Below are 20,539 nucleotides of genomic sequence, written 5' to 3' on the forward strand. Positions count from 1 at the left end.
CAAGTTTCTTGTAAGCTATTAAAAGAGACTGAAACTACTTCAGCTATGTTTCAGCTTGAACTATACATTCATTTGGGAAACGACTTCAAATGAGTCGGTGCAAGGAGAGAAAAATATAGTAGTGCAATAGTTGGTCGCAATAGACTATCGCAATCGCAATAGTATGTTGCAATAGACTATCGCAATCGCAATAGTAGGTTGCAATAGACTATCGCAATAGTTGTTTCCCCCCTCAATAGTCACCCTTAATAAACAACATACAAACTATGAATGAAAACTTTGTTCCTGTGGCAGGACAAGTCAAAAGTCGTTAAAACTGTTAAGATGTGAGTGGGTGCAAACACACAGACATATCCTCCAAGGAAAAGTTATTTAAAGAGGGACACAAACTTCAATCTAAATTGAAAAAGCTTGTAAATACTTAAGCTGTAAAAACGAATTATAATCTGTTCGACGTTTGTTGACACCGTTTCAAATTACAGAAAAGTACAAGGACTGTTTCATTTTCATAACAACACATTTATTCAAGCATACCTGGTACCAGTAAAGATACAGGCATAAATTCCACCTCTATATTATCACAAAATCATATAGAAACCACAACGTGCATATCACAATACTGCTCGATTGTCATGCTCTCTGAATAAAGGTACTAAATAATTACACAGTAATAGCGTATATTTATATAAAAATATTTCATGTCAGACAATTTGCTTTTATCAGAAAATACATGAAAGTGATAACTAGGAAAATATCCACCTCGCCTTTCGCAGCATCCATCGATATGAAATTTTCTCTGCTTAATTCTACATTTGAATGAGGGAAGATGTGCAGTTAATGTGCTTCTGTGTTTCTCGTTTTGGACGCAATGAAACACATAATAAGAATAGAGAGAAACAACGTAATATTATATAATAATTATTATTGAAAAAGACATAATTGGTCGATGCAAGGAACCTTGACGACGATTAGCCGGCTTACCCAAAGCATCGTAAGTGTCGTTTGAGATAAAATATGAAATTTGTGTCTAGGGACGACACTCATTTGTGAGATTATTCAATGTCTTACCATGTTACAAAGTGCCCTTCCAGATAGTGTTCGCAGACTCACCATTGTGTCGTATATAGGCTTGTGTTATCGATACAATAAACCAATCTGATAAACTTACAATTACTTCCCATCAAAAGTTTAGACTCACTAGTGTAAATATAGCCACTTACTTCAGTCAACTGTTCAGTCAACTAGATTTTTCAAAATATTCCATACTGTTTGAAGGTACTGTTTACACCTGAACTGATGTATTGTAAAACAAATTCCTAACGGTGAAAAGATTATTGTCATGAGTTCAATAAATGATGAAACTCAGTGAAAATTGGCGAATTCTTAACAAGACTTTACATCAAAACGCAGCTGTTCACATGTACGATATCTGCACATGCTCTTCAGCAATTTGATGCATGATCCTCGTGCAATTCATCTGCATAAGGTTTGCAGTTGGTTTCACCAATTTAGTTGAGAAATTCATTTTCGATATAACCATATATATACATAACATATAGTGAGTGCTTTTTTAAGTGAGTCTAAACTTTTGATGGGTAGCATATGATAAATATACAAATCAGCACAAATCACCTCAATACTTCAATGTAATGCATTCTAATGATTATCATTCCTAATATGCCTAGGTGAAGAGTCAAGTCTATCGCCAAGACATGGCTGCAAAGTCATGTGGCTCTGTGTGGAGAACTAAAAGGCCCATTCAAAATTTATCTCATTCCAGGTCGTTAAACTTACTTAATAAATACCAATCTATTTCTAAAAATAGACATAACCATACAGAACACACTTCGCTAAAACTGTCCATGTTTCGGTAATCAACCGTGGCCCCAGACTTGCACATGTCCCTAGGGTAATAATTAATAGTTTAAATGAACATTTAAAAAAATATATATAACTGACTGGGGTCCAGTGTCCGCTTATCTGGACTTGCATACGTAACGGATAGAATTACTATACTTCCATATGGGCTTAGCATTTATGACAACCTTCGAGCAAGGCTACTGTGACCCATAATCAAACAAACTGATAATGAATCAGTTGCACAATGCAACTAAGAATTCTTAACGTTTTAAAAGCTGACTCAACCGAAATAGAGGACAACGGGGTGGTATATGTCAAGCTAAAACCGCTATTTGCAAAGCAGTGTGATTCAGAAAGCGGTGGAAATTAATTTGAGGGCGTTGTACATAATATGAATGAGACAATAAATTTGACATGTAATCATGAATAATTAGGGATATATAGAGATTATTACACAAGCAGGTGTTTATTATCCATTTTATTCATGTACATTTGTGCAGTAAAGCACGGTAAGCAAGTGTGACGGCCGTGTTCATTGACTTGACGTCATATACAATTGTTTAATGACCTCACAGACGACGAAATACAGGAACAATGGTTGGTAGGCAAATGTGAAATGTGTACATGTGCACACATGATATATATGACACCGGTTATGTTTCACCATAAGGATAATAAAAATAAATATTAATATTAATAACTCTAAAGCAATAACATTCAAATACGGTTAATACATTGTGAACGAATCATGGCAGAACTGCCCTAGAATAATTTTTGGAAGGCATCTTGATATTGGAAAAGTGGAAGTGTACATGTGACAGCAATGTCAGCGTTTAAAAAGAAGTAAATCATAAATGATAAACGCAGCTAACGACATAAAAAAAAACATAACATGTTCTCGTTATTTTTCAGTGACAAGAATGAAAGGACAAATTTTGTGGATGTTTGTTGAGCGATCATAAACAGATTAATTCCTTGTCAGAAAGTGGCCACAGTGCGGAGAGTTTCTGGACTTTTGTGAGTCCAGAAATAAATTGTGACGTGTTATTTGATTCTCAACAGATCAGATATTAACTTTCCAATTTGATATTACCTCTTAAAACAGGTCTACTGTCAGTTGTTGAGAGGCGATAGGGTAGCACAGTGGTAAACGTGATCGCCGGGGTTCTCATGGGTTAACTGTGTGAAGCACTTTTCTAAAAAAAACAGCGAGTGATATTGCTGGACGGTTGTAAACCCAACTCACTCACTCACACACACACAAACTTGAATTCTCCTTTTGTTAGGCTGAAATAGATCACCATCCGTGAATCTTTTGGGCGTATTTGCATAAGTAACATCTGAAATGAAGTTACAAACAACAGTGACGTCACGCCCTGTGGGTCAAATCAGTTATCATTCACGGTTCTTACTTTCATAACATAAAATCGTGTAAGTAAAGCACGGTTATAACTCAAGGGGCCACTAGTTTTAGTTTGCTATAACCTTTGTTCGTTTTAAGCATTTCGACTAAAATATACAAGTGGACGGGTCCAACACAACCAGTTAGTAGTACCTGTAATTCGTTATAAACGTAGCTTACTGAGATATTTCTTTGTCAATGCATACATCGGAACAAATGTATTTCTGATCTTGCATAATAAATTAATTCCACCACCAGCTATTTACATCATAAGGAAAACAGCCAGACTGTAGACGATGAAAGGTACCAAATAGCCAAACCCAAACACTCCGCCCAATAATGTATTCAGTGAGGTGTGCATCAAGAAATGACTTAGCGATGACGCTCCACAGATCACCTCTGTTTCTCCGTATACATTCGTAACATTCCGACATTCAATTTCCTCTTTGGGTACGAGCTGGGGACCGTTACAGACATCACCAGTGCATAACGTAACGCAGATTTGAATGTTAGGCCCGACATCATACGTGCAAGTGGTCTCGTTGTTTGCAGGGAGGTTCTCTAGTCGAGGATACTTTGACTTTGCGAAGGAAAAGGTCTCTCCATCACTGCAGTCACGGATGTAGCTTTTAACTACACCTGTAATTGCAGAAAAAAAGACTTGTACCTGAAAGGATTTCTTTCGCAAGATACATTAGGTTTACTGTTATAAGCTGCGTCAAATTATATCACAAGTAATTTCATCTTCCTAATTGTGTCTTACTGTTGCAGCTTCTTTAATCATTGATCCAATATCATGGCAATAGTATCCTGAATGTTTCACAACTTGTCGTTGTATCTCCATGAAATGTTTCCGATACGATGTTAAGAAGTGACACGTTCTGATATAACAGAAAATAGCGTTAAGCCAATCTCAAACAGACGTAATATCAGTGTTTAAAACTCCCAAAATTCCAAGCCAGACAGCCAGACTGGTAACTTTAAAAGATTACCAGACCGGATACAAACTTGCCTGTCCGGTTTTCAACAATAAAAAACTGTGACTGCCATTGCAGACTCGAGCAAGCTCCATTCACTGTTTGTAGGCATCGCAATGAACTACATAGCACTAACAGGCAATGCACCGAGTTTAGGTAAACTGAAAGTACATGTGTTGTGATAGGTTATAACAGGAACTGTACAATCGTATGTAGTATAATTTCCATAATACCTTAAACACCTCGAACTGACGACACGAGAACCTATCTGATATTATGAAATATTTACTCTTAGGGGTAAAAATATCTACCAGACCACCGGACAGGCTACTTTTGAATTTGACAGTCCGAGATGAAAATAGACGGTCGGGCAGGCGGGAATTTTAAACGCTGGTAATATATACTGTTACACTTTAAAAACGCATCTTCGATGTTTTGGTACAATTTGGCAAACTGGCCTCAAACATCATGTTAAGTTGTTCTCTGAATCTAGGCATGTGATAATCAAGCACAACAATGTCGAATCGCAGTCATGCGGTTTCGGGGCGGTGGGGTAGCCTAGTGATTAAAGCGTTCGTTCGTCACGCCGAAGACCCGGGATCGATTTCCCACATGGGTTCAATGTGTGAAGCCCATTTCTGGTGTCCCCTGCCGTGATATTGCTGGAATATGTGCTAAAAGCGGCGTAAAATTAGACTCACTCACTATCATGTGGTTTCATTGCATGTAGGTATTGCCGACTGCGCCGTAAAACAACAGCCAATCAATACACGATTTGTTGCCCTACCTTGTGACACGTGCGATTCAATCATACACATGGTCTGGTTCACGTCATCGCAGTTTTTATAGTATTTATTTTTCCGAATGTAGTCCGATTCATCAGGTTCTTCTTCTCCCTCCTTCTTCTCTGGCTTGGTGATGTTGAGGAGGGCGGAGGCATCCTGGCAGTCCACATCCTCGCCCCCTGAGTCAGCGCACTGGTAGCATGCTAAGGACGCTTGAACAGAAACAAAACACGGAGGCTACAGCGTGTTAATATACTCTTACAAAAAAAGAAGGGGAACTTCATTTTTAATTCACGATTGAAAAAAATGGGTGATATATCGGAGTCAATCAATGATGATTTGATAATAATGAATGTTTTGTGAGCGCATCACCACTTGCACTTCCTTATGACCATAGTTGTTTGTACAGTAATCGCTCTTGAAAGATGATTGGTGTATGACGTGACATTTGCATGTGTACGATTTTCAGTTAAAACAACTCCCCCAAAACAACAACAACAAAGCAAAAACGGCTAGAAACAAACACTAACAACTGTGTGATGCACGGTGATTGTCGACCTCCTTGAAAACCGTCAAAATCAAGAATGACACCACATGCACGTGTATGGGGCTTCTGCGTTGTGCACGTGCATCCCATGCGTTGTGCTTAGGGGTGGTGATAGAGAAATGGTTTGTTGACGCTTATACTTCCTATCCTAATTGTAAATTCAGGTTCCCCTATCCTATGTACTGTACAGTATACATACAATATACATGTACACACACATACAGAGATTACAGACAGACGGGCACCAAACACAACATACACGCTCGCACGCAAACATATCCATCCATCCACACACACACACACAGACACACACACACACATACATACTGTGTATGGGGTGGGGGGTGGGGTGATGTTATAGCCAAGTGGTTAAAGCGTTCACTCCCCACATGGGCACAATGTGTGCAGCCAATTTCTGGTGTCTCCCGAGGTGATATTGCTGTAATATTGCTAAAAGCGGCGTAAAACTAAAGTAACTAATTCATATACCTATATTTGATAAGGTCACACTTATACTTGTCGGTTATCATCCTACTAATACTCTTATCATCAACGTTAACGGTGTGGCCAGATCAGTTAGGATGACTCTCCATGTGTGGTTTACTCATATCAACACCATTGTCACACTGACATTCATCAAGCTGCGTGTCCCACATGCTAGTACATATACCAGTAGATTTGTACTCGTCAAGAGACACCATACAAAATGATCATAACTCAAATGACAAAAGGTATGTTTACGGACAACATCATTATGGCCGTGTAACATAGCATGCCATTTTTTGGGTTCACAAAATACCTGCAATTGGTAGACTGCAGGTTGCTAAAAAGGGGTGCTCGTTTTTCTTTTAGGAGTGGCACATATTTAGATTTTAACCTGATTTATTCTGAGATAAAGACAAGACCCGCCACTCGCTGACGTCGTGATGGTTCCACTGAACACTTCACTGAGGCCGTAGTTTTCACTGAAATCCTGGCATTGTTTAACATAAATCACTCGCATAAAACAGTGAGAAAATTTCAACATCCCCCTCAGAGGTAAAAATTATCAGCCTCTATGGAAAAGAAATCTCACGAGAGAGAGAGGGGAGAGAAAGACACAGAGAGAATAGGGATGGATGGGGGGAGAAAGTAAATACAAACTGTCACTTTCTCGTCCTGTGCTATCACTTTTTCGCCTTCGATTTCGGGACGAAAGAGCGATAATACGAATCGAAGTCCCTTCACCGCCACCACATTTACTTGACTGTATATATCTTTGAAAACAGTTGCCTTCATACCGAATAAATCGAAGAAATGTGTAATCGATATCTTTAGGCGGATCAACCTTTCGCCTTAGCCAACCTCTCCATTAGATATATGACTGGTTGGTTTATCATTATATTGGCCCTGCAAATCAGTCCTGCCCTCAAAGTGGCAGACGCTGCCCTCTCCCACTGACACAGGGCGTGTGTTGTCAGATAACAACGCTGGAGTGTACGAGGCAATACTTCAATAAGTAAATATGTGGGCAGAGGATGGACGATAACTTAACTTGTGTTATATTTGGGACAACACTTGGGACTCAGTAAAGTACATATTCTAGTACTTTTGTTAGGTTGAGTCCCTTCCGTGATTCGAAGAATCGCCCTCACCCAAATTAAAGTCAGCAATCTAACCCACTCAGTCACCTCGGTGGTTCAGATGGCTGACCTTGTGTGCTGGTGCCTGACTGAAAGTGTGGGTTCGAATCCCAGATGGGACTCAACCTAGCAAAAGTACTACAACATAGTGTAACATAAGTTACATTTCACCACTTTCTAAATCTAAATGGCAATGTGTATTCACATCAAAGCGTGTTGCCCAACGACTCAAGTATTTCACGGACTGATGAGCTCATGCTTGTAATGAGTGATAGAGGCTGACTAATCACATATTTGATGTTCAGTGTCCCGTTGAATCTGTGCTGGAGCTATTTAATAGCTTACAACATGCTCTCTTCAATGCTGAACGTCACATAAGGAGCATAATTACCTTTTAAGTATAGGTTGAATGATGGCATGTGAAGCTTTTCAGGTCCGGGAATATTACATCCAAATGGGTGTAGGTGCATGCCAGTCTAAGTAAACTTAGGCTAAGTATTATTCATTACGCTACTATACTGAGTTTAACAAAACCTAGTAGAAGGTCGCGTCAGCTGACCTTTGAGCGACCTATGACCGTCCAGTCAAACGCGAGACGGCCGAACGGATTTAACCAATCAGACAACGACTACCTGTTAGGGTTCGGCGGGACTTACAAAACGGTTTTTGGATTTTCTCTTCCCTGGTCGCCAACACTAATCTATCTAATGACATGGTTACTATACTGAGACAAAAAAAGAAACTTCAAATACTTTCTACAGGGCACTATAAAAAGAACAAGAGATGGTAAGATGGTGAAATTGTTATTATTTCATTGCTGAGATCTGTGTGATGTACTCGATACACTGACAGTGCCATAATCAGTTCGATTAGGCTACACCGCCGTTCCAAAACATGGGTATACAGAATGTCAAGTCACAATATGGACGTCGAGAATGAAGATTGGTAGCCCGCAACCGATTTCGAATGGTCTGTGAGGACAGTCGACCTCTAAACATCTCAGCCCTGGTTCGTGTAGCCGGCCGAAATCTGTCACGTAGGTGTCACACGTGGACGACCCGACCTTGGGCGATCAGAAGTGGTGCCAGTTTGTTGTAGACGACCTCGCAAGTCATACACAGTACGAAGGCTGCATCCCATTGCTCTTGCGACGTCAATAACTGATCTACCCGCTTGCAACATGCCAACGGCACGTTCACGTTGCACATTTGACAATCGTGGCATTTCAAGTACCGTTAGAACTGTGGTTTAAAAGTGTTTTTTCAATTCTTTAGGCCAATGCAAACACGTGCATATGAAGAAAACTTCGATGCGAAGATCACGTGATCGACTTCACGTGCAAAACCTGATTTGGCACTAACGTCATTTGCACGAGGAATGGATGGGTTTGAGTGGGTTTTGCTAACGTTTTTCTAGAGTCGAAAGATAAGGATCCCATTTCGGATACATAGATGTATCATCAGAGAAAAATTATTCATTATTTTTCAAATTACATTTTGTGAAGTTTCTTTTTTGACTCAGTATATTTGCTTATATTTTCGCAAGATGACATCCTTGAATATTGACATAAATATAAGCATTCAGAATCATTCGAATCTTTTAGGTAAAGGTTCAAACGGTATGTGTGAATGTTAACTTTCGCGATTTGGTAAGCTGTGTTCTGATTGGTCAGTCCAAAAGATTAGCTGACGCGACCTTCCACTAGGTTTTGTTAGAATCAGTATAGCAGTGTAACGAATAATACTGAGTCTAGGTTTACTTAGACTGAGGTGCATGCGCACTCAACTGACACCGCTCTGTATTGATATATCTGCTTGTTTATCCCACAACCCACCTGTATAGCTTTCACCTGGATGCCTACACTTGCTTTGACAATAAAGGGTCGTCTATTTGATATTCGAAGGGCTGGACTGTTATCGATAAACATATTGCTAAAATACAGAGAAACTGTCTGCCACAAATACTTATTGTTTTTTTAACGATAAAACTATTGGGACTCATACTTTTTCTTATTAAAAGAGACATATCGGAGAATGTATAGTTTTGCAGCTGTAGCTGAAAAAAAGAAAATGTTCAGTGTCCATGCTAACTCCCACCACCAGAGCATAAAATGACCTGCTCCTTGTGTCTGGCTTTTGGCAAAGCTTTTGACACTGTTTGGAGAAATGGGTTTTGGATGAAATTGATCAGGGCTAATGTAAGTAATAAATGTTTAATAGCTATTCATAACATGTATCAACAAATCAAATCATGTGTTTAACTTAACAATGTCACGTCACCCCTATTTTCAAGTAACACTGGTGTTAGACAGGGGTCTGAAAATAAAACAGTTTATTATTTATTATTAAAAGTTAATCACTATTCACCAGTAGTCAATCAAATTACCAATCACTGAGCAACATGTATGTGAATACTTCAGAATAACAGTTTTATAGACACCTTCGGTGTCCACTCCGGTGTTCGACAGGGCATGTCACCAATTACTGAGCAACACTGCCAGCCAGCATACTTCCACAGGCAGAAGTGTGGCGCTATGAAAAATCAATCATCTTGGGAAAAACGCACTTACAGTTTTGTAAATATATTCTTAAAGTAAAACAATCTACTCCAAACTTTATGGTTTATGGTGAATTGGGCAGATATCTTATTGATGTTCACATAAAAGTTAAAATCATCAGCTACTGGTGTAAAGTTACAGCTGAAACTAGTAAATTTCCCCACATTCTCTATAACAATATGAAATTTAGATCATCACTGATGTCGACCAACTAATAGCAGTCCAAACTATTCTTCATAACGTCGGGCTCTCCTATATTTGGCAAGCTCAAAAGTTCCCTAACATTTACTGGCTGAAACATCATGTCAAAATTTCATTAATTGACCAGTTCAAACAATCATGGTATGCCGATGCTCAAAATTCTACTAAAGGGAAATACTATCATTTATATAAAACCTCACTCACTTTAGAACCTTATCTTTTAGATCTCCCATCAAAATTTCGCATATGGTTAACAAAACGAAGAGCTTCTAATCATACATTACCCATTGAAACGGGACGATGGTTTAATATTAATCTAGAAAACCGAACATGTACAATTTGTAAAAATAATGTTATTTGTGACGAATTTCATGTTATTTTATCATGTACACATCTTAATGTTGAACGTAAGAAGATACTTCCCTCTTACTTTTGCAATAATCCACATATGGACAAGTTTCTTTTCCTTATGAAATCAGATTATACCCCACTCCTATTGAAACTTTCACTGTTTACTAAAACTGTTCTTAGTGACTTCTAAATCAATATAGATCTACTCATATGTTATTGTATTATAGACGATTGAATGTTCTCTATGTCATTCTGTATGATTAACGAGAATAAAATTCTGTTCTGTTCTGCTTGTTGCCTTAACCGTGAACATTTTCTTCTAAAACTGTACACACATGCCACATTCTTAATCAATTATTGTCAACACTTGTTAGCATAACGGGTATTTGTGTGCATAGTCGTGTATCATCAAAGTATATCGATACGTCTGTCACCAATTTCATCTCTTATACATCCAGGCATAACAATGTTTTATTCGTTTTAAACCCGGAAGTGACCATATCCACTGTCAACTATCGTCAATACCAGTCCTGTTAACATTACGTGTATGTGGCCAGTATATTCTCCTATATATCCAGGAATAGCATTCATTCGTATTTTTAAACCCGGAAGTAACAATCCTTATTCACTGTCTCGTGCACCGCACCCCTACAACCTACCCACATTTTGTTTGCCTGGGTGTCAGGCGATATCAATCAGGTGACGTCACAAATGTGAAATCATTATCACACATTATCTTTTGTTTACCTCCAATAAAAAGCTGAAGTAGTTGTTAGTCACGGAAAACGGAGGTAGATTGTATTGTATTTAGCATTCACGAATTGCTGTTTAACATGGCATGGACGATACAAAATAAACATAAAAAACAGCAACGACAACAACAACTACTACTACTATTACAAGACCTACGACAACTTCTATCACCACCACACCACTACGACTACTACGACTACAACGACTACAACTACTGAAAATAATACGATAGATGTAAAATATATTTATGGTCCACACAGGTGGTTATGTGTTCAAATCATTATATTAAATAAATAAATAATTAAGTGAATGAATGAATGAATGAATGAATGAATGAATGAATGAATGAATGAATGAATGAATGAATGAATGAATGAATGAATGAATGAATGAATGAATGAATGAATGAACGAACGAACGAATGAATGAATGGGTGAATAAATAAATAAATAAATCCAAAGACAATAACATCACAACAAGAAAACAACAATATATGTGCTATTACTTTTCCATGTAATGGTTTTGTTCGTGTTTGACGAAGTGTCGCTGCATAGGTGTCAGATCTCACCCCAACTTGGCAACGTTGTATATCTTTTTCTAAGATGCCTAGCGGTTAGAACAATCGAAAAGAAAATACATTATCAGACAATAAAGGTATAGTTTTTTGATGACGTAACAATTGAATGACGTTATCCCGTCACTACGCCATTCTAGTGTGCCCCCTCGTAATCGAACCATTTTACATTACGTCACAATGTAAGCGACGTCACGATGCATGTCAGTTGTCATCGCCTCGTACGGCCTCCTACACTAAACTACTCCGTTGCATCCCGTTTCTTCGTTTGCAGTTGCTTCACGCAGCTAACATCACTGGTGGAAACATTACGTTTATGTTTTACGACGGTTAAAATGTCTCCATTCGACTCACAAATTTTCAGCGACACGGTAACGTTCGCAATGTTTACATTCCCACAATGCAATCGTGGAATGTCGCTTGACTACTCAGCTTCATCTGGATGTACTGATCTAAACTTACGTTGGTAGTAGAAATGCGACGTTCATATTGCCCCATATGGTTTACGTTAATGAAAGATGTAATTAAGATAATTCAGAGAAGATATTTAATCCGAACGTAAACCGTCATCAAACTGTTATCATTTGTTTTTTCTGGTAACGTTCGTCTTAACGTAGGGGGCAGACACATCAATAGAACAGCGCACCAGTTAGCCCTGTGCGAGGATTCTTAATTTAGGTCAGCGACACCGTCGTTTGTTTTCTGCCTTAAATTAATCGTAATTATCCTTAGAAAGTATTAAATATAGCATCTTAGAAAAGATGTAAAGTTCGCTCTACCCCAATGTGTTTTGTAATAAAGTATAGTTTTGCCCTGATTTATTATAACATCAAAGCACTCGAACTACCGTCCTCGTGCTTTAATTATAATAGTTCAGGGCAAAACTATACTTTATTACAAAACACATTGGGGTAGAGCGAGCATTGGGGTATAGTTTTGCCCTGATTTATTATAACATCAAAGCACTCGGACTACCGTCCTCGTGCTTTAATTATTATAGTTCAGGGCAAAACTATACTTTATTACAAAACACATTGGGGTAGAGCAAACTTTATTTCCTAAACCCAGACACCGCTTGGGTATAATTTACCCTTTGTTCAAATATACTGTCACGAAAGAATTTAAAATGAAAATTCCTCAGTGGACAAGGCTTGCCCGATAGCCGATACACGTAGGGCATGACGAATAGTTTGAATTGAAATTAGTATCCCATTTGTGTTTCTCCCTTTCATACCTTCGACGGCTTATCTTAGTTGATACACAACGCCGGTGGAGCTCTTTGTCAGGTATAACAAGTGGGTGGGTGAGTTGAGCTGACACGACTTTGAATTCGTTTTAGTAATTTCGCGTTTACGTCACATCCACAGTGACCAGATATCCCGATGTCTCCTTCGCCACACCCGGAATGATTGCATTGGCTGGTCACGAATTCGTTATATCCGGAGTGATTGGAGTTCTTGATCTCTTAAGTCGTCACATCCACAGTGATAGAATTTCCAGATGACCAGTTCGCCACATCAGGAGTGGCTGGATTGTCTGAGCACTAGTTCGTTACATCCAAAGTGGCTGGATTGTCCGATCACTAGTTCGTCACATCCAAAGTGGCTGGATTGTCCGATCACCAGTTCGTTACATCCAAAGTGGCTGGATTGTCCGATCACTAGTTCGTCACATCCAAAGTGGCTGGATTGTCCGATCACTAGTTCGTTACATCCAAAGTGGCTGGATTGTCCGATCACTAGTTCGTCACATCCAAAGTGGCTGGATTGTCCGATCACTAGTTCGTCACATCCAAAGTGGCTGGATTGTCCGATCACTAGTTCGTTACATCCAAAGTGGCTGGATTGTCCGATCACTAGTTCGCTACATCCAAAGTAGCTGGATTGTCCGATCACTAGTTCGTTACATCCAAAGTGGCTGGATTGTCCGATCACTAGTTCGTTACATCCAAAGTAGCTGGATTGTCCGATCACTAGTTCGTTACATCCAAAGTGGCTGGATTGTCCGATCACTAGTTCGTCACATCCAAAGTGGCTGGATTGTCCGATCACTAGTTCGTTACATCCAAAGTAGCTGGATTGTCCGATCACTAGTTCGTTACATCCAAAGTGGCAGGATTGTCCGATCACTAGTTCGTTACATCCAAAGTAGCTGGATTGTCCGATCACTAGTTCGTCTTCTCAAGAGTGACGGTATTTAGGAGATAATCCTATTGTGTTTACATTTTGAAAATGATTATAGTTGGTTGAACGCTGCTAAATGTCATTTAGAACCGAACGCGTGAGGTTGGTAGAACGCTGCTAAATGAAACGTTTAGCAGCGTTCAACCAACTATAATCACTTCCAAAATGTAAACACAATAGGATTATCTCTATTCTACCATGACATATGCACCATGAATAAAACGCGTTTTAAATATGCACTCATAGCCCTTGCGTAGTGTTTTGACACTACGCGCAGTGAACCGGCTTTTAGAAGTGGTTATTGAAAAATTTTCACTTCTAATTTTTTAGTAACAACCAATCAAAAACTAACATACCTAAATGTCATGGTAGAATGTCTGATGACTAGTTTGTCCCGCCCAGAATACCGACAATGTGTCCAAAGTGACTTGACTGTTTGATGCCTAATACCTAGGTGCGTTATACCCAGGTGTGTAATACCCAGGTGTGTAATACCCAGGTGCCTAATACCTAGGTGCCTAATACCCAGGTGCCTAATACCCAGATGCCTAATACCTGGTGTGTAATACCCAGGTGCCTAATACCTAGGTGTGTAATACCCAGGTGCCTAATACCTAGGTGTGTAATACCCAGGTGCCTAATACCTAGGTGTGTAATACCCATGTGTGAAATACCCAGGTGCCTAATACCTAGGTGTGTAATACCCAGGTGCCTAATACCTAGGTGTGTAATACCCAGGTGCCTAATACCTAGGTGTGTAATACCCATGTGTGAAATACCCAGGTGCCTAATACCTACGTGTGTAATACCCATGTGCGTTATACCCAGGTGCCTAATACCTAGGTGTGTAATACCCAGATGCCTAATACGTAGGTGTCTAATACCTAGGTGCGTTATACCCAGGTGTGTTATATCCAGGTGCCTAATACCTAGACGCCTAATACCTAGGTGCCTAATACCTAGGTGTGTAATACCCACGTGCCTAATACCTAGGTGTGTTATATCCAGGTGTGTAATATCCAGGTGCCTTATACCTAGGTGTGTAATACACAGATGCCTAATACCTAGGTGTGTAATACCCAGATGCCTAATACCTAGGTGTGTAATACCCATGTGTGAAATACCTAGGTGTGTAATACCCAGGTGCTTAATACCTAGTTGTGTAATACCCAGGTGCCTAATACCTAGGTGTGTAATACCGAGGTGCCTAATACCTAGGTGTCAAGGTTGCATTCAAAATGTAAAACCATGAAGAAAAGTTGCTTTTTAAAATGGCGACCCAACATTTTGAAGAACCTTAAAGAAATTTAAACCAAGGACATAACAGAAGAACGAGACAATACGCGTGTTAAGTAGCAGTAATAAACACAGACGATCACGTATATATGATATTTAGATCCTGTAATCCAGGGTATTTGTGTCGTGTGAGGTTCACAATGACATACGGTCAGGTAAGGTTACAGGTAACCTGTCGTGAAAAGTGACACCCGACTAGCTACGGGTTGAGTGTGTGGAGACTTTATACAAATATTTCTACATCGAGTTGTTTTTCACCTGGTTAATATTTTCCCTTGTACCTGAATTTTCGTAACGTTGCTTAAATAACAGCGGAGGATTGTCATCGTTGAAAGGGGTCTTACACATGCGTTACATAACTCGTTGATTCACATTCGTGTCAAGACTTGACAAGATATGGCAATGATGATGATGGTGATCATGATGATGATGATGATGATGATGATGATGATGATGATTTCATAAGCGACATTCTCCCCATCGAGTGAATGCTCAATACGATACATTCATTACGTAACGAGTCAAGGGATCAACGCGCATTCAAATTAATTGTTTGATCGGCATTCTAGAAGTTGGTGAAATGAAACACAACTTTATGGTTGACAATTTCTTGTTTATTGCATAGAGCGACGTTTCGAAGGACATTCATACACCGTTATCAAGCTAAGAATGTTTCATTTTTGCATTTAAATTTCAACACAACACAAGCTGCCTTTTGAAAGTTGACAGTTACAACACGTCTCATCCTGCCGGGTACCCACAAACGGCAGGGCTATATTTCGAAAAAAGCCACGTCACATTTCAATTGTATACAGGTTGGGACAAGACCTGGCTTCTTGAAACAAAAGCTTGTCCCAAACGACGCAATGAAAACCACTTGAAGACGTGTCAATGATTTGTTTAACAAATTTAACATTATACATTTTGTGTGAATTTAACATACAGTTCATAATAACAGACAGGCGAGACGACTTGTGTTAATATTGGTGTGTCTTAGGCCACCCCTTACAACAAATACAGGTGAGAGTTGGTAAGAACCTAAACCGAAACGTCGCTCTATGCAATAAACATGAGGTCGTATTCGTTATTACAGGGGACAGTTGTAATGAACGATAAAACAACAATATATACAAGAATACACAAACAAGATATATACTCACACGTGTAGCCAACTGAGACAGCTAGAACCACCACAGCGACAAAAATAGGTAGGTAGGGAGAGACAGCCATTTTGTTGTCCTTAAACCTCGCGCGTTGAAAAGCAAACAATATGCCTATGTCAACACAGATCATCAAAATATAGAACGCAAGGCGCGGCTCCTCGATACGGCGCGTTTTGGAGCTCGCTTTCTCTGTTTCGTTTTAAGGGCTATTCGTTCGTGACAAAACGTGTGCAGAACGTGTTGAGCGCGATGAAAGGTATTTGAACCGGATGTGTGTTGAATAGAGGAGTCACTTATACTGTTGACTCACTAAACATAACAGACACGTCAGGTTCGTTTGGTAGTGTTCCGGGCTATAGATAAACTTTATCTCAAGCTCAGAATAAATGTGACAAAGGATGGGTCTTGTAATAGACTCGGGGAAATTAGAAATGATAGTGTCCCACGCAATGACATGCTTGAGTATTTATGGCTGATCAATTTCTTTTGTGGAGGAGGAACACCCCAAAATGGGCTTCACACATTGTACCCATGTCGGGAATCGAACGTGACGAGTGGACACTTAAACCATTAGGCTATCCAACCTGTTTTAACTAAATAAGTGAGTGAGTGAGTGAGTTTAGTGTAACGCCGCACTCAGCAATATTCCCGCTATATGGCGGCAGTCTGTAAGTAATCGAGTCTGGACCAGACAATCCAGTGATCAACAGCATGAGCATCGACCTGCACAATTGGGAACCGATGACATGTGTCAACCAAGCCAGCGAGCCTGACCACCAGATCCCGTTAGTCACCTCCTACAACAAGCATGGTTTACTGAAGGTTCATTCTAACCCGGACCTTCACGGGTAATTTTAACTAAATAAGATACAAAGGATATACCTTAAATATTGTAAATATAGAATTTTATGTCAAGTATACAATGAAATATATCATACATTGTGTCTGCATTGGAGTGGATATTGTAAGCTCCCGGTGTGACTCAAAAGTAGGCCCCAGCAACCTGTTTATCATATGAGGCCACTTACTCATCATAGCATAGCATAGCATAGCATAGCATAGCATAGCAGTATGATATGGGCACGAATATAATATTCTGTTTATAACCGAAGTCGTCAAATTGAAGAAAATAAACCCAAATTTACCTTGAAAAACAGGCTGGCTATCCGCCGTCGCCGCATGTAAAACGCAACATCACAGAAGAAACGTGACGTCATAGCATTGTTCATGATGATTATATACATGCGGCAACGGTGGGTAGCCAGCCTGTGTTTGAATGTAGATTTGGGTTTATTTTCCTCAATGTGACGACTTCGGTAATAAACAGAATATTATATTCGTGCCCATATCATACTATGTTTACGACACTCGTGCCTAAATATCGGTATATCTCTCGCTCTCGCTCGGGAAATACCAACATTTAGGCGCTCGTGTCGTAAACATAGTATGACATTGGCACTCATATAATATCCTCTATGTATTGTATTATATCATCACTCGTGTTGTGAGGTGACGGCAGCAAACCATGACTGACACCCAAGAAAAGCGTGTCCTCCAAACGCAACCGATATTAGTCGACGAGCAGCTTATTATCCCGCTTCCATTACATGAAATCCTCCCTGTGCGAATATTTGGTACCAGGAAGACGGATCACGGTCCTTTTGACAGTTACAGGAAGTCTATCTGCCAGAGTCGTATTGGGATTTTCAACTATTTATGGATTTAAGGATTCGTTTGACCAACTTAGGATGATTGATTAAAAACACCTGCAGTATCGTATTGATAACACTCACAGAAACTACTTGACACGGTAAAATCAGTGTGATATGATTCACACTGTATTGATAGTGTCCTATTGCTTTTGTAATCGACTCAACTGTCTAGGGTAATATTTCTCATGGATGTGGAAAGGGTTTTGTTGCATGTATTGTATACGGCCGAAATATGATATACGGGCTAGAATTGATCTTGCACAACCCATGTCTGTCGTACGAGATGACTAACAGCAGTCAGTCTCGGTTACTAGTATTTGGCTAATGCATGTCGTCGAAACCCAGTTGCTAAGATTGATACTCATGGTGTCAGTCACTTGACTGTCTGACACAGACTCGATTATTTACAATTATTTCCATCATAAAGATGGAAAAGTGCGGCGTTAATCAACAAACAAAGAAATGTAAGCAAATGCAAAATTTTTTAAAGGCAGCCACGGAGACGGTTTTAGTATGTATCCCAGTTATAGCCTCCAGAGATTAGCTCTGAGGAAAAAAGACTGGTTGGTTGGTTGTTGTTTAGCTCCGCACTCAGCAATATTCCAGCTATATGGCGGCGGTTTGTAAATAATCGAGTCTGGACAAGACAATCCAGTGATCAACAGCATGAGCATCGATCTCATAATAAAAATAATACATCTGCTAACACATGAAGAGACAACAGTGACAGTCAAGTAGCTTAAGGGATTCCGTGAAAGCAAATCATGTATTCTTTTGTGTTTATATGTTAAAGGAGTTAAAAATGTTTGGTTCTAATCTGAATATTAATGTGAAAGCTATTTTTAGCTCAAAGTCCAAGATGGCCGCCATAATTTAAAAGGGAACTGAAAAAGTTGCAAAAACCTGGAACAAAACAATGTTTTTAATATCAAATACCATGCATATTTGGTTAAGGAATATATTTCTTATATGCTGTAAGTCACCACATCTTTTAAGTTTGATTTTAGTCTTAAATTTACATATAAGAGTTATGTTTAGCTCTAAAAGTCATAACGATGAATAAAACCCCCATTTCTGCACAAGGCATATATTTCATATAGAACTAGTACAATATGAAAAAGGAATATACAACTTACCCTGTTTATCAACTATAGAAGAGGTCTTTACATGAAACTGCGATTCAGAATATACTCTTTAAAAATGAAACGCATAAGCCATTTTTAGAGGAATTTCTTGCGTTAGTTTAAGAGCAATTATTTCATGTCATCCCAATGGTAAATAGGTGAAAATTCAAACGTCTATAGACAAAGCCTTTACTGTTGTGTTTCTGTTTACCCGAGTCCACAAGATGGCGTCAAAGTCAGTACCTTGTATGGCCACCATTGGCAGCAATTACTGCTCTGCACAGACTGGATAAGTTGACGAAGTAGCTCTTATTATCGTAGGCGACTTCAATTTCCATTTTGACAACAAGGATAACCATGACACTAAACGAATACGTAATCTTCTTGAAGTTCACAACTGTGTACAACTCGTGTCAGAGACAAGCCACAGAGGTGGACACACTCTGGGCTGGATAGTTACCCGTGCTTCAGACGCGTGTGTCGGTTGTGTATCTGTATAGGATCTACATACAGCTCTCTGACCATTTCCATATCTTTGTGAGCTTGGACCTCTCAATACCCAGTCCAGATGTGATGATTACTCGCTGTTGGAACATGCGCTCCCTGGATATGGATACTTTTAAAGACAATTTGCTAAACTCAGACCTTATACTTGAGCCACCATCTGCTGATGAGAGTCTCGTTCTGCTATACAATAGAGTTCTGTCTGAGCTGCTAGACAAACATGCACCAGTGAAGGACAAAGTCATACCAGACTTTACACCTGAAGTTCGACAAGCAAAAGAAGACAAGAGGAAAGCAAAATGCAGATGGAAAAAACTCTTTCCGGGAGATTCATCGCCAAATGTATATTTCAGCAAGAAATCATTCAACAACGGTCATCAGACAAATCAACATCCCAATTCTAAGATTGAAGCCAACGAGTCAAGTCCAAAGTTGCTGTTCAATCTTTTGTTCAGTATCTTGGGTAAACACTTTGTATCGCCACTTCCGACAGCTGATGACAATGAAGGAATAGTACAGACTATTTTCGGATTATTTCTACAAAAAGATCCAAGACATTCATGACAAGATTTCGTCTTCTGAGGCTGATATTCCTCTAAAAATGTTTGATGGCACGCCTCTTACAATTTTGATAGTTTCAGTGAAACTAAAGTTACTGAACTATTGAAATCTGCAAAAAGAACAACTTGATCCGATTCTAACTGACATTCTATATTACTGTCTCGACGTACTCTTACCAACATTAGTGCTGATTATTAACTCTTCTACTTCATCTGGTTATGTCCCAAGTGTACTCAAGTCAGCTCTAGTTAGTCTAGTTAGGCCACATCTGAAGAATTCAAGCCTTGATTGTGAAGATAAAAAAAACTACAGGCCTGTTTCAAACTTAGCGTTTATATCCAAGCTCATTGAACGTGCAATCTCCAGT

At 39.3% G+C, this 20,539-nt stretch overlaps 1 protein-coding gene across 1 annotated transcript; it reads right to left on the reverse strand.

Annotated features, from left to right (window-relative positions):
• Positions 1-2,323: 2,323 nt before the first annotated feature.
• Positions 2,324-16,451, reverse strand: LOC124268210. Its single transcript, XM_046703240.1, has 3 exons — positions 16,269-16,451; positions 5,027-5,236; positions 2,324-3,901 (listed from the first exon to the last, which is right to left on the reverse strand). Exons 1-3 carry the CDS (start codon positions 16,399-16,401, stop codon positions 3,525-3,527), a joined length of 720 nt encoding a protein of 239 aa, XP_046559196.1. The 5' UTR covers positions 16,402-16,451; the 3' UTR covers positions 2,324-3,524.
• Positions 16,452-20,539: the final 4,088 nt, after the last annotated feature.

This window comes from Haliotis rubra, unplaced genomic scaffold (genome assembly GCF_003918875.1).
Source record: "Haliotis rubra isolate DU_JTF1 unplaced genomic scaffold, ASM391887v1 Scf137, whole genome shotgun sequence".
NCBI classification, from domain to species: Eukaryota; Metazoa; Mollusca; class Gastropoda; order Lepetellida; family Haliotidae; genus Haliotis; species Haliotis rubra.

Coding starts and splice junctions, on each gene's coding strand:
- LOC124268210 (XM_046703240.1), bottom strand. CDS start 16,401: ATGATCTGTGTTGACATAGGCATATTGTTTGCTTTTCAACGCGCGAGG. Junction 5,237..16,268: donor TGTCTCAGTTGGCTACACGT/GTGAGTATATAT, acceptor TTTCTGTTCAAG/CGTCCTTAGCATGCTACCAG. Junction 3,902..5,026: donor TGAATCGCACGTGTCACAAG/GTAGGGCAACAA, acceptor CTGCAATTACAG/GTGTAGTTAAAAGCTACATC.